At 50.2% G+C, this 21070-nt stretch overlaps 9 protein-coding genes across 9 annotated transcripts; 7 read left to right on the forward strand and 2 right to left on the reverse strand.

Moving 5' to 3' along the window:
- Window positions 1-2511: 2511 nt before the first annotated feature.
- On the forward strand, window positions 2512-4304 carry COCMIDRAFT_27438 (uncharacterized protein; the record flags this gene model as incomplete). The annotated part of the gene is made up of 6 exons (XM_007691075.1): window positions 2512-2760; window positions 2807-2843; window positions 2892-2980; window positions 3030-3117; window positions 3165-3833; window positions 3880-4304. The coding sequence occupies 6 exons, from the start codon at window positions 2512-2514 to the stop codon at window positions 4302-4304; spliced, it is 1557 nt and encodes a 518-aa protein (XP_007689265.1).
- A 280-nt stretch (window positions 4305-4584) lies between these two features.
- On the reverse strand, window positions 4585-4935 carry COCMIDRAFT_37936 (uncharacterized protein; the record flags this gene model as incomplete). The annotated part of the gene is made up of 2 exons (XM_007691084.1): window positions 4585-4787; window positions 4851-4935. 2 exons carry the CDS (start codon window positions 4933-4935, stop codon window positions 4585-4587), a joined length of 288 nt encoding a protein of 95 aa, XP_007689274.1.
- A 512-nt stretch (window positions 4936-5447) lies between these two features.
- On the forward strand, window positions 5448-6580 carry COCMIDRAFT_98867 (uncharacterized protein; the record flags this gene model as incomplete). Its single annotated transcript, XM_007691098.1, has 4 exons — window positions 5448-5511; window positions 5604-5658; window positions 5722-6062; window positions 6156-6580. 4 exons carry the CDS (start codon window positions 5448-5450, stop codon window positions 6578-6580), a joined length of 885 nt encoding a protein of 294 aa, XP_007689288.1.
- Window positions 6581-6726: 146 nt separating this feature from the next.
- COCMIDRAFT_98817 (uncharacterized protein) lies at window positions 6727-8334 on the reverse strand (the record flags this gene model as incomplete). Its single annotated transcript, XM_007691099.1, has 1 exon — window positions 6727-8334. One exon carries the CDS (start codon window positions 8332-8334, stop codon window positions 6727-6729), a length of 1608 nt encoding a protein of 535 aa, XP_007689289.1.
- Window positions 8335-10471: 2137 nt separating this feature from the next.
- On the forward strand, window positions 10472-11856 carry COCMIDRAFT_27440 (glycoside hydrolase family 16 protein; the record flags this gene model as incomplete). Its single annotated transcript, XM_007691076.1, has 2 exons — window positions 10472-10885; window positions 10966-11856. 2 exons carry the CDS (start codon window positions 10472-10474, stop codon window positions 11854-11856), a joined length of 1305 nt encoding a protein of 434 aa, XP_007689266.1.
- Window positions 11857-14668: 2812 nt separating this feature from the next.
- On the forward strand, window positions 14669-15465 carry COCMIDRAFT_98865 (uncharacterized protein; the record flags this gene model as incomplete). The annotated part of the gene is made up of 2 exons (XM_007691100.1): window positions 14669-15013; window positions 15073-15465. 2 exons carry the CDS (start codon window positions 14669-14671, stop codon window positions 15463-15465), a joined length of 738 nt encoding a protein of 245 aa, XP_007689290.1.
- Window positions 15466-15940: 475 nt separating this feature from the next.
- On the forward strand, window positions 15941-16938 carry COCMIDRAFT_98853 (uncharacterized protein; the record flags this gene model as incomplete). Its single annotated transcript, XM_007691101.1, has 2 exons — window positions 15941-16296; window positions 16365-16938. The coding sequence occupies 2 exons, from the start codon at window positions 15941-15943 to the stop codon at window positions 16936-16938; spliced, it is 930 nt and encodes a 309-aa protein (XP_007689291.1).
- A 754-nt stretch (window positions 16939-17692) lies between these two features.
- On the forward strand, window positions 17693-18769 carry COCMIDRAFT_98805 (uncharacterized protein; the record flags this gene model as incomplete). Its single annotated transcript, XM_007691102.1, has 3 exons — window positions 17693-17756; window positions 17818-18593; window positions 18653-18769. 3 exons carry the CDS (start codon window positions 17693-17695, stop codon window positions 18767-18769), a joined length of 957 nt encoding a protein of 318 aa, XP_007689292.1.
- A 764-nt stretch (window positions 18770-19533) lies between these two features.
- On the forward strand, window positions 19534-20710 carry COCMIDRAFT_98839 (uncharacterized protein; the record flags this gene model as incomplete). Its single annotated transcript, XM_007691103.1, has 4 exons — window positions 19534-19572; window positions 19647-19961; window positions 20033-20416; window positions 20471-20710. 4 exons carry the CDS (start codon window positions 19534-19536, stop codon window positions 20708-20710), a joined length of 978 nt encoding a protein of 325 aa, XP_007689293.1.
- Between the last annotated feature and the right edge of the window lie 360 nt (window positions 20711-21070).

The following is a 21070-nucleotide window of genomic DNA, read 5'->3' on the forward strand; positions in this document are numbered from 1 at the left end:
GGAAAAGAGTTAAATGTAAAGCTGCTGAAGCTGCTGGTTTCAGTCTGAAGAATCTGAATATCGGAAGTTGGGTATGCCATTTTGCAGTATTTAAGTGGGTGGAGAAAAGCACAAGGATTGTTTGACTGATTGAAATCAATCGGCAGATGTCTCCACAAGACAACAACAAGGTGTCAGAACGCTACGGTACTGAGTACGCCTTACGGGATGCACCGCCAGCTCGATCGTCGATTTGACCACAAGAGCACAATCACACCCTCTCCACCACCTGCTACTGACTTACTTCCATATCGGAAATGAGATCTGACTCGCTACCACCGTTGTTGTGTCTCGGAAAATAGTATGAGTACAGCCACGGCAATGCATTGAAAGTGTCCAGCTTAGATTATTGGCGCATTTACCAGAGTTCGCACTGTGGCCCACTTGCGTGGTGGGTACGGAAAGGCCTTGTCGGTCACAAGCTGACGTGGCAGTGTATTGTTTCATGGCTACCTAGTTACGAGGGGCCTGTGAAACTTCTCAGAATCGGGAAACTCGCTGTGTTTGTATAGGTGGTTACTCCATAGGCTCAACAATATTAGCCCGCTAGGAATCACGCTAGAACTGTTGTTCCGAATTGTACTCAGAGGGACTTTTCTTTGTAGTGCTGCAGATCGATCGCAATCCGTCATTTTCAGTGCTTAAAATTCCGGTGTATATTACATTACAAGGATATGGCTGCCAACCATGTTCTTTTTTAACAGGAAACCCGATACGCGGCATCGTACTACAAATGATCAACAATTGTGTAGCACGCGCCACTTGACCACTCCCAATGACTTTGAGGGTTGTAAAGGACTCATGCTTAACTACAACATATTAACTGAAACAAGGTCTCACTGATGGTGTGACTACAGACAATATGCATGCGATTGAGGCGCCAAGTAGAGTGGCATACGCGGAACGCAATTTCTTGCCGAGCCGCTGACGGCAATATTTTGCAGCTGGCGGCTCCTCCGCATCGCCGATGCGAATATACACATGACCTGTCACTTGTATAAGATAGCAGCAAAACGGCGATGCCAAGGATATTGCACAGTACTATTATAGCGCTTGTGCCGATATTGAAGCATCAGATGCCCTCAAGCATTGTATCATTCAGGGGCTTGCCTAGTAAAAGGTCCCATGTTTTTTATTCGGTTTTTCGAAATCGAGTAGTATCTGTGACCACTCAGATATCATCTTTTTTATGACTACTGTTTCTCACATCTCCCCACAGAATATGCGGAGACATGGGGTCTTAGTCTTATAGTATTTTGACACTGCGGCGTAATGTTATAACACATTGTGATTTGTACGTTGTAATCGATTCGAATAATATCTATGGAAGGCTTGTATGGGTGCGTCTAACCAATTTACCTGAACTCGTATTCACACGCGTATAAATGCCTCGAAGAAGTTATATGAGGCTAGTGCGTCGACAGAACAGGCATACTAGTGCGTTACTCCCCGAAACATGGGTACCCCAGAACCCGCTCGCTGGTGGTAGCGGAACTGTCCGGTAATCTTGATCAGGGTAATTAGCGCCCATGCGCCCACATCGAACAACGAAGACTACGTAATTCAAACTGTAGCGTATCCTTAGGGCAGTGCAGCTAGATTGTAATTACAGCATGGAGAATCGTAATTATTAGCGCGCTTAGTTCCTCGGCACAGAAAAGCTAGAAGAGTTTTCACTGCGAGAAGATCGGTTAGCAGTTTAGGTATAGCCCTACTGCTAAGAACCATAGCTGAGGGATTGAATGAGGTGTTTGTAGTTATGGCATTCTCCAAATCCAAGCGTGGTCACAAGATGTAGTTTGAATTGGGAGATATCGATCGGGCGATGTGAGCTCGATTGCGACATGGATTATGGCTTGGCTTAACGGTGAAAGTACTACCGGCCCGAGAAGTGCACCGAGGGAGTCCTTTGCTGCGGCATCTGGTCTCCGGCAGCAATAACTATTTTTTAATGTCTCTGCTAACAGTTCACTTAGTCATGAAGTGAGATCGTGAAGCTGCGTGCAATCGATCGGATACGAAGCCGCTGAGATGAATAAAAACGGTCGGTCCTGTTGCCCAAAGTAGACATCAGTGGGCTTCCAATGCAAGATTCGGCGGTAAATGTTTTTCCCAAGCACGTTTGCTACCTTTCGGTAAAGATGCTTGTCACAACGCCATGTGGGCTATTGAGCACGGCCCGGAAGATGAGACACGTATGCCTTGTGCTCTCAGCCACGACGTCTCGATGTACCCTAGCATACCAAGCATTAGAAAGTTCAGGGATGAATCATCTGAGCAAATAGGGTTGAAGAATCGTTTTCTTCTTGTATTCAGAAGCTCGATGGCACTGACTTGAAGAGTTCTTACTCCACCCGATACAGAAAGCATGTTTTAACATAAATCGGCTTTGCCCTTCGTAACTTTGTATTGTCTCATAGTTTCATCACGGTAATACTTCTTAGGTTCAGCTATCTTGAGCTCATTTTCAATATGGAGCCTGATGCTACAGACCCCAAAGCGACCGGGTTGGCCCTTTCGGGTCTTGCCTTGTTACGACAAATCCCACTGTCAGTAGTCGTTGCTGCTCTCGTCGTCACGGGTTCTGTATACTTTCAGCGTTTTAGACACAAGTCCTATATGGCAAGATTCCCAATCATTCTAGAGCATCTAAGCAGTGAGGAACGACGAGCAAAGTTTCTAGCTGGAGCAAAAGCCCTCTACAAGGATGGTCATCAGAAGGTATTTCACTCGGAAAGGACCTCATCTTTCGCTAACATGTCACTAGTTTAGAGGATTGGCTTATAGGATGCAAACTCTAGACGGTATGCAACATGCGCTGGTACTGCAATTCAATTACTAAACTATCGTAGAGGTGCAAATTGTCCTCCCGTTTTCCATGTTATCTGAGCTTCGAAAAGCTCCTGAGGAGGTTCTGTCCTTCTATGATATGTTTTCGAAAGTACGTCGTTTGTGCAAAATGACAGGTCTGGTTATTAAATTGGTTTTAGGGTTTAGAGGAAACCTACACTTATGTGGATATTGCATTTCTACCACAAGTTGTCGACACAATCAAGAGAGATCTCACACCCAAGCTAAGTAAGTGAGATCTGTCTTCGTCACTTATAGTATGCTAACAAAAGTAGCGAATATTACCTCCAAGATCTGTGAGGAGGTCGATGCAGCGCTGGATACGTATCTTCCATCTCACAACGAGTGGACGGAAATCGACGCATCAAAAACAGCTCTGGATATCGTCGCAAAAGTCTCTGCTCATTTGTTCATTGGTTCCAGTGTTGCCAACGAACAAGGTTATCTTGATTGCACAAAGAACTTTACTCTCCACCTAGGCGAAGCTACAAAAGCGATTAAAGTCACACGAGTGTGGCTCAGACCTTTTCTAGCTCCTCGACTACCAGAGGTCAAACGCCTTCTTGAGACAAGGAGAAAACTAAGAAACTATGTCAAGCGCGTCATTGAAGAGCGAGAAACTAAAATGAAGGACCCGAACTGGGTTCCACCTGACGACATGATGCAATGGCTTCTCAATCGAACTGACAGATCAAAAGACACCTTGGAAGACTGCACAGCTGCGCAAGTCCTTCTCATCTTGGGAACTATCAATGCATCTATGCAAACACTTATTGCCATCTTGCATACGCTAGCGGTAACCCCAGAGTATGTTGAGCCGCTCAGGGAAGAAATCCGAAACACTTTGAACGATGATGGATCGATTCCCGTCAGTGCGATGAAGGAGTTTGGAAAACTGGACAGTTATTTCAAGGAGGTTGGCATGCATTTCCCTGTCATCATAGGTACGTTACTATACATGCTTCTTGAGAAAGGCTAAAAGATAAACAGAGCCATATTTCCGCCGAGTTCGCAAAGGCTACACTCTCTCCAATGGACAGTACCTACCCCCAGGCGTAGCTATCGTCATTGCGAACCCACTCGTCACAGAGCGCAGATTTGAAACTTTTGATGGCTTCCGACACTACAAACTACGCGAGATAAGCGAACAAAAGGATAAGCCTCAGCACCGATGGTTGATTGCAAATGAAACTGAGTTCAGATGGGGTTATGACAACCATGTCTGCCCTGGTAGATTCTATGCGCATAACCTGCTCAAGATCACCCTTGCCAGACTGATCGAGAATTACGATATCAAAATGCCGGGAGATGTCACGGGAATAGAGGCTAGATACCAAATGGTTGAATTTGGAAATGTCGTGATGGAACCAAGAAATAAACCGCTCATGATTAGGAGGAGACCAAAGGAGGCTTGAGAGCAAAAAATTGTTTTCTTGGTAAATGATCCTGGGATGACTAGGTACACTATTGGATCTGCTGTGTCTAAGCAGTTTAGCAGTGATCCGGTAGTTAGATAGACAATCACTAGCGAATCCCCGCTGCAACATGGTTTTGGTGTATATCACGTGCTCAGTCATTAAAACAGTCCAAACGAGTAAGATGGCAAGAAACAGATATTAAAAGCAGAACTCATCTGGAAGAAAAATCAGTACATCCTTGCACAAAACAACCAGTCCCTCGGACGCGGCGGTGATCTCACTTCCCATCTTCAACTCCCTTTGTATCTCTCGTCCTCTGATTATACAATTTGTCCTGTTTGCCAGCATTTGGCTTTCCTTCAATTCTATCCAGCGAATCCTCGATCAGTCCAACATGCCCACGTGTCGTCCCCTCAATCTCGTCACGCCTTGCTTCCTGCTCTTTCTCCATACGGTCTAATTTCCTTTCAACTCTCGATCCTTGGGTAATCTTTTAGTATTCGAACAGCAAGATCGAGATGTGTACATGGAATGCTGTGTTACCTAGCAGAGTTGCGACTCCAGCTACCACTGCGAGATTTGTGCTGACGAGGACGAGATCGTTTTTGAATAAGTTACGTAGTGCCATTATTTGTTCGTTACAAGTGGAAGTAGGACAAAGGATGTATTACACAAAACCCAAAGAAGTCATTTAGGATCTTAAATGCGCTGGAAGCTATTGAAGAGGGTGCTTTTGGCACTAGCATTACAAGGTCATGACGACACGAATTGTGGTACGTGAAGGACAATGATAAAACGCAGTGGTCATTATGTCCACCTAAAACAAGCCACTCCACTAAACAAGTCTCTATGGACAAGGAATCGTTTTAGTCTCCAAGTGTGCAAAGCGATAAAAACATAGACGCGTCCACCCGCAGGTCGCGGAGGTCCCAGCACCTCCGCACACCCCTGCTCAGCCCTACGCGACTCGCGCGAACCCGAGTGACATCAGCACTAGAAGCTTCCGATCACGCATCTCCACCACAAACACCAACGCTTCCAGACTTCCAGACTTCCACAACACGAAGCTACTCTTCACCAACTACCAATTACATACAGAACCGAACCCCGCGTAATTCGGCATATAGTACAAGTACACCAATGGCTTCCACAGCAGCAGCAGCAAAAAGGAAGCTCGTCGTGTGTGGTGGAAACGGGTTCCTAGGTATGCAATGAACCAGCAACCCCCAATCATTTACTTCGCAACAAGGCATACAACAACATCGCCCAACGACAAAACTAACAAGATTCCCCCAGGAAGCCGAATATGTAAAGCCGCCGCCCACAGAGGCTGGTCCGTAACCTCGATATCGTAAAACGCCCCCCCCCTCCCCACCACCTTCCAAACATATCCCTAACCTTCCCCCCACTCCAGCCGCTCCGGCACCCCCCACTGGTCCTCCGTCTCCTCCTCCCCCAACCCCCCGGACTGGGCCGAAAAGGTGTCGTGGCAAAAAGGCGACATACTGGACCCGGCATCGTACACGCAGCACCTCGAAGGCGCAGACGCCGTCATACACAGCATGGGTATCCTGCTCGAGGCCGACTACAAAGGCGTCATCAGCGGCCGCGAGAGCCCGATAAGAGGACTACAGAGAGCGTTTAGTCGCACGAAAGCTGGGACGCAGAATCCGCTGGCGCGGAAACAAGGGGAGAAGTTGGAGCCGCAGGAGAAGGATGGACAGTTGACTTATGAAGTTATGAATAGAGACACAGGTAAGGTTCTTGAGTCTTTTTTCTTCTTCTGAAATCTACAATGCTTTTGTGTTTGTGGTATATATGAGAAACTAACTAGATGAACAAAAACAGCTGTTTCCCTCGCTCAAGAAGCATCGACGCGCAAAGTACCGAATTTCGTTTACATTTCTGCGGCTGCGGGTACACCGATTCTGCCTGCGCGCTACATCACTACGAAACGCGAAGCCGAGTCTCTGATTTCCACAACGTTCCCCACTATGCGATCGATTTTTATTCGGGCGCCCTTCATGTACGATAGCAGTCGGTCTTTCACGCTTCCCATTGCGGCGGCTGGTGGCGTTGCGAGCATGATCAACAGCGCAGTCGGAGGTAGGTTGACGTGGTTAATGGGCGCGGGGGGCATAAAGCCTTTGAAGGCCGACCTTGTGGGTGAAGCAGTGGTAGAGGCATTGGAGGATGATGACGTTCGCGGACCGGTGGAAGTACCGGAAATTGAGAGACTGGGCACGCGGGCGTGGAGGAAGAATATGTTGTGAAGAAGACTCGGCTTCCACGGGGAAATGCGGACATGGTGAACTGTACGGCGTCTGAAGCTAGACAGCCCGGTTTTGGTACGCGACATTCGCAACGTTAAAATGCGCCAAAATATAACGCCAAAAGTCCTTTGCTATGCAATTCAAACTCACTTCTTGCGGCTGCCTGAGCTAACGAGTTTCTTCTTCATATGCTTTGGCATCTTTTCTTTGCGCTTCTCGCGCTTCTCTTCCTTAATCGCCTTCTTATGGGCTACCTTTTCATCGTGATCAAGATGTTTCTTTCCACGACTAGGACCCTTTTCAAAGATACTTTGATCAACCTCGGACGTGTCTGAGCTTCCGTCGTCTGTCTCGGCACCCGTATGCGACCCATCAGACGCGTTGTTGACAACTTTGTCGGCCAGAAGAGCCTGGTACGGCAGATCGGAGCCAGCGCCAGCGTTCACCAGCTCAGCATCACGCTCAATGTCATAGACTTGGTCGAGCGTCTGTGGGATGTACTGGTTACGGAAAACCTCGTCATCTTCATCTTCCTTTTTCTTTTCTTCCTCGGTCAAGGGTCGTGTGTTGAGTAGTTCGCGGATCGTGTCTTCAATCTGCGATAGGTCTTTCATATCCTTTGCGCCTGATGCACCAGTAACGAATGCATAGGCTTTGCGCTCGCTGAGAGTCTCGACGTTGCGTGACCGGAAGAAATCAGATAGGTTCTTCAAGTCCATGCGCAGAAACTCGAGGGAGCGTGGGTGATCGTGCTCAACGGCTTGCGATACGTCGATCATCCACTGCTTGCCCTCATGGTACAAGATGTTGTACTCGCTCAGATCGGCGTGGACAAGGCGGCATGTCTGGTAGAGGATCCGGACATAGGCCATCATCTGGACATACAAGCTGGTCCACTTCGCATCCTCCTCTTCGGCAGTCAAACCCTCAAAGCGTACGTCCTTGAGTCGCGGTGCTGCTTTGCCCTTTCGGTCGCCGACAAAGCCCATGACCAGAACATGGTTGCGCAGGGCGTAGGCCTCAGGTGAGGGGATACCTGCATCATGTATTCTGGCCAAATTTCTGCGCTCCTTGTCTGCCCACATTCTCACCATGGCACGGTTGTTGCTCTTGTTGTATCCTTGTCTGAACCTGAACTCACCCTCGACATACTTTGCGCGATCTTTGAAGACAAGAATCGAGGTCTTGTAGACCTTTACGGCGCGGTGGATGGGTGGTGTACCTTCTTCCGACGGCTCTGACATGGCATGGTAGACGTTTGCTTCTTTTCCGGTGGAAATGACACCGTGAAGTTCGGAAATGACGCCGCGGTTGATCAGTTGCAACAGGATCATTTGCGTCCTTCGATCCAACACCTGCTCTGTCGTGGCGCGATCTGCCTTGTCCTTATCCCTTGCATTACCACCAGATGCGCCCGTCATTTTCCCCGTAAGCCGAATTTTGCTTGCATGTTTCGCGAGTGAGGCAACCTGATCGTCGATAGAAGCGTTTGTATTTGCCGACGGCTTTTGGGGGTTCGTTTTGGGCTTGTGGTCGTCTGGTATATTGGCATCGTTCAGTTTTCGCTGGCGGTTGTAGGCCTTTGTAAAGTCGCCATGGTCGCCTGAAATTAATTCTGGCACAATCTCGTCGTCATCGTCGAACAGGTCGTCAATATCGTCGTCTTCGTTTTGCTCGTCTGCATGATGCTCTTGTACGTCCTGAACTGGTTGCGCTTGCTGTTCTGGCAACTCGACTCCGTTTGTGGTGGCCATGACTGAAAATTGCACAAAAGTGTGTGTGAGTGTACAGAAATTAATATTCGCCGCCCTGCGTCACTAGCAATAATTGTTGTCGGCAGAATAGCGGGGTGGCCGCGGGGCTAAAGCGGTCAGCGCCACAATCAATCCAGTACTTTCGTTCGCACATCATTGCCACATAACTGCATCACTATGCGAGCCAGGAAGCCCTGTTGGGTTCTCGAGGCTCCAGCGAGGCCTGCGCTATTATTAGTTGTAGAGAGTCGGTCAGGTAGGAGTAAACATGGAATTCAGTTCTGTCGGCACGTCGCCAAATGAAACCAAGTATGTCATCCGCAGGGCGACGAGTGGCAACGCTATCTGCGACTACGATACCAACCACGTGATGTGGAACAGAAGCGCAAAGAGAAATCGCAGAAACATACGATACCAAAAGCCTTCTAGAAGTCACCCGCCAGGCTGGATATGCTAATCTTCCAGGTTCATGGTTGTTTGTACTAGGTACGTATGTTCTTAGAGTTTCAAAGTACGAACTATATCGCCAGTAAGAAGAGAGGCTCGTGGCTACTTGCACGACCAATGCCCATTCTGGCTCTAGAGACTGTAGCAAGTAAAAGAAAAAAGGCGTAGTAAAATATATTGCTCTGTCTCGCATAAGTACAAAGCCGCGGGAAAAAAGGGCGTATATATGCATATTGCGCAATGATTGGTTAATAGCAGTTCGATACGGATGGAGAAAGTACTTGGCACCCAAGCATCTATTATTGTAGGAATCCTCTTGCTCAACAAGGCCTCCTGGGGGTCTGACTACGCATCGTCTAATTTAATCTCACAACGGCTGTGCGATGCTGCAAGTAAGCCTGGGCAAATATAGCGTTTAAAGCCGTTTGATGCTCCATGTGGTAATGTCCTAACTTGATGCGGTCACGTACTTACGCAACTCAGGTGTGTCGAGCATACCACGCCTGCCTCATCATAGTAAGATGACAAGCTCAAATAACCTTTGCAAACCACTGGCTTCATCATAGAGACAAGCTTACACACGTACTCTATACTAGTCTAAAGTGTCCAGGGATGCTGGCAAACGTAGCCGCTCAACACCATCAGCAGATTAATGTTAACATAGCCACGCATCTTGGCAACGGCGGGCGGCTCTTTTGGCAACGCGACAGCCAACACCCAAGCGCTAGGGCTGCCTGTCCGAAAATCTTCCCTTGCAAAGAGAGAAGCGATCTTCAGGGCAGCTGATCACTGCGTCACTCTTTCAGGAGGGGCAAGGGAGGTATGATCTCATAACCACGATGAAGGCGCACTAAGGGGAGAGCAAATGCGCGTCGTTTAGCATGACACCCCGAGGAGCAAGTGCGGCGCAGCTGGTGCCTATTGTGCACACAGTCAGGCGAGATGCATCCACTACGGCGCAGCATTATCCCAAGTGCATCCAGATGCACATTCTGGAAGGAAGGAAAATCCGGTTCAGCTTCTGTGGCCCCTCGCCTCCCAATCTCCACAGCACCGCCGCATCGCTTGCCACACCGTCGGTCGCACGCGTATAGTTGTGCCAGAGAACGAAAGACTGGTTGCGGAAAGGAGTAAGGTGGCTTAGAGGCAGAAACATTAGCCAGGTACATCTCAAGTCCGATAGGCTGAGCCGGAGATGCCGCTACGACTGCGGCGGGTGGTTGGCACTTCTGACACAGCCTAGTATCCACCCCACGGCTCGTGAAACACATCAGGAGTGCGGCTCAGGGTCACGCCTGGCCACTCAGATCTACACAGCGATGAATCGGGAGACTGCATGAATGGATGCCGCTGGCTGCATGGCCTGACTGGCTGACGACTAATGCCTGGGCAAGGGGATTGCGTCGTGTACAATCTCGCGACTTTTATGGTCGGATCTTCCTCCATGCTGTTTGTCTTTTTTACAATTCCCTTCCCTTGTCTTTTCTTCGTGCGCCCTTCTTCGACCTGTTTTTTTGGTCATTCACACATTCTCTTCAACCGCTTTCCTTTGGACGCAGGGCGACCTTGCTCAAACTCTCCTTTCTTGACCTTCAAGTGATTCTTCTGGGAAGATCACGTTCGCTGCGAAACCCAACGCTTACATTCTTTACCGAAAACTCTATATTCGCATTCTCCATCTATATCAGAAATGCGCTTCTCAGCTTACTCCACCGCGAGCGTGTTGGCCGCTTTGGCCTCTGCTCAAACCTTCACGGATTGCAACCCTATGGAAAAGACTTGTGCCAACGACCCTGCCATGCCTCAGACCTGGGAGACCGACTTCACTGCTGGCAAGGATGCTATCAAGGGCTGGAAGCAGACTGCAGGTGACCTCACCTATGGACCTGAGGGAGCCGCGTTTACCGTGGCCAAGAAGGGCGATGCGCCCACTATTGGCTCTGAAGGATATCTCCATTTCGGTTACGTCGAGGTTGTCATGAAGGCCGCCCCTGGTACCGGCATCGTTTCATCTATCGTTCTCCAGTCCGACAACTTGGATGAGGTCGATTGGGAATGGATTGGAGGCGTCGACAGCCGTGTGCAGATGAATTACTTTGGCAAGGTAAATTTCTCTCAACGAAGTGCAACTGAAACTATGCATGTTACAGAAAAAGAAAAAGAAAAAGTTAACAAAACGACTAGGGTAACACAACAACTTACGACCGCATGATCGAAGCCGATGTTGCCAACAACCAAAAAGAGTTCCACAAATACGCCCTCAACTGGACCTCATCAGCCCTAACCTGGATCATCGACGACAAGCCCATCCGCACCCTCAACTTCGCCGACGCAAACGGCGGCAAGAACTTCCCACAAACCCCTTGCAATGTCCGCCTTGGCAACTGGCCCGGCGGCGACTCCAAAGACGAAGGAACCCGCCAATGGGCCGGCGGCAACGTAACCTATGAGAACGCTCCCTTCACCATGACTGTCAAGAGCGTAAAAGTCATAAACTACTCCCCGGGCAAAGAATACGAATGGACCGACAAAACCGGTAGCTTCCAATCCATCAAGGTCCTCGACGCCGGCAACAAAGACGGCGCCCCCATCAACTCCACCCCCATCACCAAGCCCGTAAACGGCACCCAGCCCCCCCTCGAAGCCGGCGTCGACGCCCCCGCCGCAAGCGGCTCAACAGGCTCAGGCAGCGGCGCAGACAAGCAAGAACCATGCGACTGCGGAACCGCATACGTAACCGTCACTGCTCCTCCCCCTGGTGCTTCTACTCCTCCTGCTACCACGGCGCCTCCCGCCACCATCACCTCGACTTTCAACGCCGTACCCATCGAGAGCGCAAAGAGCATCCTGTCTTCCGTCCTCCGCTCTTCTTCTGCTGGCCTCGCGATCGATACCAGGTCTGCACCTGGTGTACCCGTGCCTACTGCGCCAACTGGTGCGATCCCCTTGCCTCAGACTAACGGTACGGGCACGGCGGTTGCGCCGCCGCAGTTTACCGGTGCGGCGGGCAAGGTTGCCGGTGCTGCTGGGGGGCTTGTTGGCGTTGTGTTGGGAGCGGTCGTGATGGCTTTGTAAGTTTTCAGGGGGTGAGGTAGGAAGCAGTAGGGGGGGATTACATGTGAGATATGGTTGATGTAGACATTTTTTTTGGATATATATAGAGAGAGAGAGAGAGAAACTTACGCTCGTTTATTTTTTTTCTACTCATTTTGTAAATACTTAATTTCGATGAAGCACCACAATCTGGGGCTATTCTGTTTCTTTTTTTTGGCTATGAAGGGTTTTGATTGATTCTCTTTTCTTTTCTCTTTGATGACGTCTTTTGCGTTGGATGATGGTGCGTTTTTCTTGCTGCTGCTGCTGCTGCTACTGCTGTGCAGTGAGTCAGTTACCAATGGAATTAAAGTGTATGTAGCAAGCACCCTGCATTACTTTGGATCGCGGAAAACTGACAAGTTGCATCCCCACCCCCCTCCCCCACGATTCGTTTGATGTTTCGATGCTCGTTTCGAAGTGTTTCTTTGTGGCGTGTATCACTGACTCGACTCTGTTTTTTTCCTCTTTCCATCTTGATTCGTGCAACGTGTTTGAACGGGGTTAGTTGGTGTTGTGGCGGAGTCGGGACGGCAAGGTGATGACTCGATCGAGGTGGGGGATCTTCATGTCATTAGTTAGAGATGGATTTGCAGTTCTCCTTTGATGAGCTGTGGGCGGGATTCGTTGTGTAGCGGTGGAGTATGGGACGAGAGGAAAACTCGTACCAAGGTAAAAAAAAAGGGGGGGGGGGGGGTTTCCTGTAACGACGTTGATCTCGGTTTCTTTCTGCGATTTTGCATTGCTACACGAATCTTGGTGGGCCTGGGTGTTTGCAGTTTGTTCGAATAACTTCAAGATTTAGTAGTTGTTCGTTCTGAGATGGGAAGCTGACTTTCCTTGTTTTGCAAGTCTCCGTCTTTCCCTCTTAGTCGTCGAAGTGTTATGGTCTTTTCTGTTCAGTGGAGGAATCGTACATACAGATACGGTGTGGTGAATACATTGTCTATATGACAGTGCGTTCTGTGATTTGGCAGTGTACTATGCCAAGAAGGTTTCTTTTGTTAATACTCCAGCTGGTCGTGGCGGACGCAATCCGGAGCAGGTAAGTAATGCATGCCATCCATAGAAGAAAATGACTGCTGTAGATTCTTCGGTCTAGCGGCAGAGAAATTGGTAGCTTCAGAATCAGAAATGTATTGCTCGAGGTCGAGATGAATTATTGATATAGAAGTGCGTTTGCTTCTAGTAGTGCGACTGTATATAGAGTCCTAAGCCTCTATGCATTATTATTGAAGGCTTATTATGCTTTCGCATATGGATTGTGGTTTTGTATGCGCTTGATATGTGCTAGAGTTTATGAGACGTTTGCCTGAGTCGTTACAAAGAGCATCAACGTTACTTCCTTTACTAGCGATCGAATAAGCGCCACAAGAATGTAACGTGACTGTGCAAGCGAGAGATGTTGCAGGAATCAGAAATATATATGATACAGAAGCTCTGTAGAGGTAGTATGCCGCAATAGGCTGGCTTTCCGATCCGCTCGATCGAGCATAATATTGCCTGAAGCCAAGTAATATAATTCTGATTCTTGCGAACCTAGGGCCTGAGTAGTGTTTAATGTGGCATTGACGTTGAAACAGGGTTGGATGTTGCAATGCGATAAACGAACGTACTCGAACCGGATGTTCGGCATGGGCCCTGCATTGATTGTATAATATTGGTTGAGGCTGAAGACAGTCGCATGTATGTAACTGCACAGTGGTCGTCGATTTAGTCTTCACCGACTCTACCACTTGATTGGAGGATGGACGACTGGCCAAGTAACCCAGGCCGCCAACCAATGACCAAGCAATGGTTAAGCATCGGTCAAGCCATGCATTTCAGCTTGTAAAAAAAAGTAAACTATGTTCACCGGGACGGGCTGCTTAGGCTGTACACCATGCGGACTCCGACCAGTAGCTGCGGCCCACGTGCAACATGGGTCGCATCAGGCGCCCGAAAGGTAAAGGGTCTATTCACCGGCGGCTGGGGACAAACTTAAAAAATGTGGGATGATGCTGAGTGGTTGCTGGGATAGAGTAGAGAGGATGATGCCATGCAAGTGCTAATCAACATGTGGGAGAGTGCATGGGAGGCGAGGAGCTTGTGCAATTGGCCCAGCCTCACCTCTCGTCGCCGGTCATCAACCACAGCCAGAGAATGCCTCACATGGCAACACATGCGACGCGATCTACATCTTCTACCCGCCAGCCCCAGTTCGCGCCAAAAAGGTGCGCGGCTGTGGTCCCAATTTGTGCGCAGTGCCACGCGCTAGACCCAGGAATTTATCAAAACGTAACGGTTCGGGAGTTTCGCTTCGGACGGGCACGTTTTGAAACGGACGAGCGCCGTCATCTCACCATTGTTTTAGGCTTGGGCCAAGAAACATCACACCAACACCATTACACATCTGACACAACTGACAAGCCATGGCAGCCCTCGCCATGTCATGTTTGCCTGGGTGCTTTGCAATTGTTGCTGGCTAAGCCGCCAGAGGCGCAGGCCTGCGCGTGCACATCACACTTGCAACCCCACTGGTGGCTCGTCATCTGCCCCAGGATAAGTCAGCATCCTTGCTGATGGGGGCGCTTTTTCTTGCTAATATTAGGCAATAGTTGATATGTGGCACGCCCAAGGTGTCGAAGGTTTGCAATAGGCCTAAACATGTGTCCTACCCAGTTCGGGAAAGACGACTCAGCCGCACACGGTGCTGGCTCGGAATGTATAACACAGTGCTGCAACGCCAAATGGCAATTGCTACTCCTCCTACTTCTTCACTCGAGATTGATCGTTCGTCTAGAATTTGACTGAGATGGGCGTTACACAATACCTTCGTCGCACAAGACCCGCGTCACAGCCGTCGACCACCACATCATTGACAGGATGCTGGCCGCTTTTTGCCATCTCTTTCTTACTCTCTGCGCTGTCCATTACTAACCTGGGGCTGCTGAGCTCCATGGTTGCGTGGCTACTCCGACAAAAACACAACGTGCATACGTATCAAGTCGACTGGCCTGGAAACGAAACAAAATTGAACGTGGAGCCAAAGAATCTATGGGTGGACCATGGCCATGAGAGCAACGGTGCGGCGGCGTATGGATTTTTCGTGGGTCTCTTTGGCATGGTCACAGCATGGAGGATGCGGAATGCTCAACGGGTGAGTCCAATCCATGTGCCTTGCCTAGTGGCATCCAATATACTGACAGTTGTGAGTAGCGCCTGAAGAGTCTTACTGCACTAGCTGTCTTGCTCTTTCTCGCGGTTTTGTTCACCCTGTCGTGCTTCATCTTTGCCTTCGTGGTGACGTATCAGACGACAGGCCAGCACATCCGCGAGCCTGTCGCCGTTAACACCGTCGGGATGAACTACCCAGAGTTTCGCTGGACGCCCGAGACTTGGTTCAAGGCTGTACGGGATCTCCCTCTCGCGGACCAGTCTACGCGCAGCGAGATCGAGGACAGGATCAGAATCATGGTGGCATGGCGGTGGATGCTGCTTGTGATATTCCTCGTGGATGTCGCCGCATTTAGCATAACAGCGATGGCTTGGTGGAGGCAGCGGAGGGGTGTGGCAGCGCGGCCAGGGTCAAGAGATTCTACTGAGAAGTAGGGGCGCGTGCTTGGAATCAGGTTTCTGGAGGACACCCATGCAGAATGCGGAACGTGGAACGAATATAATATTATGTTGGTCATTCCCCTGGCCATTCTCACATGCAAAATACCCATGTACACATGACTACAAATACTAGCCCGAGGAACCTTGCAGCGCTTGGAGGGCGGGCAGAACGCGTGACACACTCACGCCCCAGGCCACCGGCACATGGGGTCGACTCGGTGCTTATATGGGGGATTCCCCAGTCAGACGTTGCCATGTCTTCACAGCAGCGTTGAGTGGTGCAAGGTCTGAACGGAGGCCTGGCAACCCCACAAACGCTTAGCGAGAAGTGGTACCTACCCAGCCACGCCAGCCCAGTGCGAGACCTCGGCGCATCACCGCTACCGCCCATCACGAAAAAAAAACCTTGGGCCCCGCCGACTCACCACGAGCCCGCCCTGCTCTCGCGACCACGTCGCCAGTTTCCGCCATGAGCTGGCTTCTCTACCTCGCCATGCCGCCCGTGCTCATTGTGGCCATGCGGCTGCTGTCGCTCGTCCTGCCTGCGAAGCCCGCGCAGCTGCTCTCGTACTACGCTTTCGCAGCCAGCTCCTTCATCCTCATGGGGTTCTGTGCCCTGTACGGCACCCTCGTAGCCATACCCCTGCGTCTCATTGGATATGGAGGTCTCATCCAGTGGTCGGTGGGACGGGCATTCAAGTGGTGCATGTGGTACGGAACCGGTGTGACTTTTAGGATCACGGGCAGCATGAAGAAGGAGGGTGGTGTTAGCGGCGAGGATGCGCTCAAGGACCGGCCCGCTGTCTTTGTGGGCAACCACCAGACGTGAGTTTTCTCCGCGATTGGAAGAAAAGAAAGCATAGTGGCAGAGGTGGTGCTAACATCTGATGTAGCGAACTCGACGTTCTCATGCTGGGCTGCATGTTTCCAAAGTACACGTCCGTTACGGCTAAGAAGTCACTCAAGTACACGCCACTTCTGGGCTGGTTCATGGCACTGTCCAAGACAGTCTTCATCGATCGTGCAAACCGCACTACCGCGCGCGCAGCTTTCGATACGGCCGCTCAAACCATGCAGTCGACACGCCAATCCGTCTTCATTTTCCCCGAAGGAACTCGCTCCTACGCCTCTACCCCCGACCTCCTCCCCTTCAAGAAGGGCGCCTTCCATCTCGCCGTACAAGCACAAGTCCCCATTGTACCAGTCGTCTGCGCCAACTACTCGCACGTACTCAACGTAAAGGAACAGAAGTTTCAGCCGGGCGTGGTCGATGTGACTGTCCTCCCGCCGATACAGACAAAGGGACTGACTGCTGAGCATGTGGATGATCTGGTCAAGAGGACAAGAGATGCTATGATGGAGGAGCTGATTCGTCTGAGTCATATTTCTGGTGCTGGCAACGGTGAACCCCTACCGAGAAGCAGCGGAGTAGACCAGTCGCGTGGTGAGTTGAGGAAGAGGAATTAAGGCAGCGTCATTGTCTGAGCCTTCACTGGCTAGGACATGAAAGAGACGTTCATGGTGTGCAATAAGAGGTTTAGAATAACCACAGTGGTTGCTCGACATCCAACAGCCCAAATACGAGGCTGAGTGCATACGGCGCGTGTGGCGTTCAGAGGATTCGGTTTTGGGTTTCATCACTGCATATTGATATCCTAGAGAAGAGGCATGTTCATTCTCGGATTGGCGTATATATATATATATCTCTCTGTGCTCTCTATTCAGCAAATGCAAAAATTCACTGTTCAACAATCTCCCATATGTAATCAGTCAGACCGTATTATTTTTCCTGATTCGGAGGACAACTTGTAGGAATGTCACGCTAATAGACGCGTGAAAATGTACTAGATTTTATACAGGTGATGTATGGATAATTGCATACACGCGTCTAGTGAGTGTCATGGTAACAGGAAGAAGAGGCTATGGACATCTGCAATGGTGCAGATCGGCGCACCCTCTTTGCTTCGCGTAATAAGAGACCGACCTCGGTGTGAGCTGTGTTACCCCACGATTATACCCCTCCCTGCTAGTTACCCAATGCGGCATTCCGACATGCATGCTTGAGGTGTGGATGCGATGGGGGCTCTGTATGGTATATATAGTGATGTAGGTTGACGTGTAAGCTGGTTTCTTACTCAGCTAAGTGAGTTGTTCCTTTATTGTTATTTTGGCTGAGTACTTCTCTGTGAATCGAGCAGTGCAAGGAAGTAAAAAGGCAGAGATGACAGAAGCACAAGAGTACAGTGTGCGGGGAAAGAGTGCGATAGTCACGGGTGCTGGGTCTGGTGTGTTACAGATCCCTTGTGTTCATCTGATTTCCCTACTAAACTTCGAGTCAAACTTTAGGTATCAACTTCTGCTTTGCTGCCATACTACTCAAGCATGGCTGCTCCATTCTAATCGCCGACCTTGCACTCCGACCTGAAGCGCAGAAGCTCGTGGATGACTACAGCAAGAAAGAGAAAGGCAAACCACGAGCAGTCTTTCTCAAAACAGATGTAACTGACTGGCCCCAACTGGAGCGCATGTTCACCGTCGGCGTGCAAGAATTCGGTCAAGTCGATATTGTCTGTCCTGGAGCTGGTATCTATGATCCCCACTGGACCAACTTCTGGCACCCACCTGGCGTTTCTGGCGGCAAGAGCAAAGATGACCCCAACGGAGGACGATATACAAGTATCGACATTAACGTCACGCACCCCATCCGCACAACCCAACTAGCCATTTCGCACTTCCTGAATCCTCCACCTAGCGTACAGAAAGTAGGACCTCAGAACCCCAAGCGCGTCATCATCGTTTCCAGTATAGCAGGGCAGAACCCAAATTTTCACGCTCCAATCTACGTCGCTGCCAAACATGCCATGAATGGATTTGTTCGCTCGCTGGCTCCACTGGAAGCTGAGTTGGGCATCAGAGTTAATGGTGTGGCACCCGGTGTTATCAAAACACCGCTATGGACTGAGCACCCGGAGAAAATGACATATCTCGACTTGGAGAAAGATATATGGGCGACACCTGAAGAGGTCGCAGAAGCAATGTTGAGGTGTTTGCAGGAGGCTGAGATGGTTGGAGGCACGATTCTGGAGGTTGGCGCGAAACAGACGAGAAAGGTTGAGGCGCTGGTAAGCTACTATTTCTACCCCTAATTTTCAATCGTTCAATGTGCTAACAATGGGAACAGAATGATCCAGGCCCGAGTGGGCCGGGACATACAGTCAGCAATATGAAAGAGCAGTACAAAGAGGTGTATGGGTGGTTGGGACAGGAGGGATGGGGTGTTGGGAAGACGAAATTGTAACTGTATCCATTTTTTTTACTGATTAGCCACACAAGTACTATCACTATCTTGGAAGCAATTGTTGCCAGATACAAATTTTTGCGGCACGGGTATTGTGAAATTCTTCCGTCGTCAGGCACGGGCTTGCATAGACCATGAGGCTGTTGGACCGGCTATTGAGGATGCTTGGTCAGATGCCGGCGGTCGGACCACAGTGGTCCGGAGGGCTAGAAGGCTAGAATTCAGCATCGTGACACCGTAATGTACCATGTACAACGGTGGAAGTAGGCAAAAGACGAGTCTGACGTTGGTCGTGCACGGTATCGCATCAGAGGGGACCCCCTGGTTAGTATTGCGGGCCATGTAGCAAAGATGAGATCATTGGGCGGTGCAAAGGCCAAGCGTGCGGGCAATGAGGTTTGATAGCACCGGGCCATTTGGCCATGGCTTCAGAAGAGCGGGTGCACCGGGTCAAGGGTTTCGGCCGGTGGCTGACTGTTGACCTGAGGCATGCTGATTGATGGTGGGATAGCCTATGACCGAGTCGCTGGCTGGGCGTTGCCACTTGTGACGCTGCACCCATTTTTCCATGGAGGGGCTCCCTGAGCGGGAGGGGCGCTAATACGTATGAAAGTGCTCCACCGCCGCAGCAGCTCTCAACTGGCATCTTTCTTCTCGAACTCTCTTCTCTCCATCCATCATCCCCTTTGAACCGTTGATCCCCTCCGTTTCAAAGCAAAAAGCAAATACACAACCACTCATATATACCCTTTCACATAATCACAATGCCTAGCTCTCTCGACCAACTCAAGGCCGCTGGCACCGTAAGTTGTTACCCCCACGCCATTGCGACAACCCGCGGAAGAATTGTTATATCTGACAAAACTTTGTCCTGCAGACCGTCGTCGCCGACTCTGGTGACTTCGCTACCATCAAGAAGTACCAGCCCCAGGATGCGACTACCAACCCTTCGCTCATCCTCGCCGCCTCCAAGAAGCCCGAGTACGCGAAGCTGATTGACGCCGCTGTCGCATACGGCAAGAAGAACGGCACCGACATTGAGAACCAGGTCGATGTCACCCTCGACAACCTCCTTGTCCAATTCGGCAAGGAGATCCTCCAGATTGTCCCCGGCAAGGTCTCAACAGAGGTCGACGCCCGCTTCTCCTTCTCCACCGAGCAGTCTGTAAACAAGGCCCTCCGCATCATCGACGTACGTTTATACTAAAAAAACCCTAATTTGAAAGAATGAGACAAAAGAATTGGTATGCTGACTCTGTGCAGCTCTACAAGGAGGCTGGCATTGACAAGGAGCGCGTTCTCATCAAGCTCGCCTCAACATGGGAGGGCATCAAGGCTGCTGAGATCCTGCAGTCCAAGCACGGCATCAACTGCAACCTTACCCTCATGTTCTCTCAGGTTCAGGCCATTGCTGCCGCCGAGGCCGGTGCCTACCTCATCTCTCCTTTCGTTGGCCGTATCCTCGACTGGTACAAGGCTGCTACCAAGAAGGAGTACACCAAGGAGGAGGACCCTGGTGTCAAGAGCGTCCAGCAAATCTTCAACTACTACAAGAAGCACGGCTACAAGACCATTGTCATGGGTGCCTCTTTCCGCAGCATTGGCGAGGTCACTGAACTCGCTGGCTGTGACTACCTGACCATTGCCGTGAGTAGCATCCTGTAAAATACAACATTCTGTCCAATTTACTAACAGGCCTAGCCCAACCTGCTCGAGCAGCTCTACAACTCGGAGGATGAGGTCCCCAAGAAGCTCATTGCCGAGGATGCTGGCAAGCTCGACATTGAGAAGAAGAGCTACATCAACGACGAGGCCGAGTTCCGCTTCTACTTCAACGAGGATCAGATGGCCGTCGAGAAGCTCCGTGAGGGTATCTCGAAATTCGCCGCTGACGCTGTTACTCTCAAGGACATCCTCCGCGAGAAGATCCAGGCGGCATAAATTGCAAGGTCCGGTACCGGCCTAGAGATGAGTTTACGATATAATTAGCTTTTTTTCACTCCAGTTCGAGCATTGAGACTTGATAGGAGGTTCGGATGGCACGTAGATAAAAAAATGAAACGTGAAAACCCGATACATTTGCAAGACACTAAACGTGCCCTAGTGAAACACTACGAATGTGTTGGCTGATGATAGCATAACCAAAGCTGAGGCAGCTAGAGGGGCTGGAACTGCGGATTTATCATCATTCGACGACGGCTCTGGCTCGGCTTTACTGGTTGTGTCAACAGCTCTGGCGGGTCTGGCGGACGTTGCGTCACTAGAGAGCCCCGCATTGAAAGCTTACCCGAGCGGAAGCTA

The sequence above is a fragment of the Bipolaris oryzae genome (assembly GCF_000523455.1).
Source record: "Bipolaris oryzae ATCC 44560 unplaced genomic scaffold scaffold_91, whole genome shotgun sequence".
NCBI classification, from domain to species: domain Eukaryota; kingdom Fungi; phylum Ascomycota; class Dothideomycetes; order Pleosporales; family Pleosporaceae; genus Bipolaris; species Bipolaris oryzae.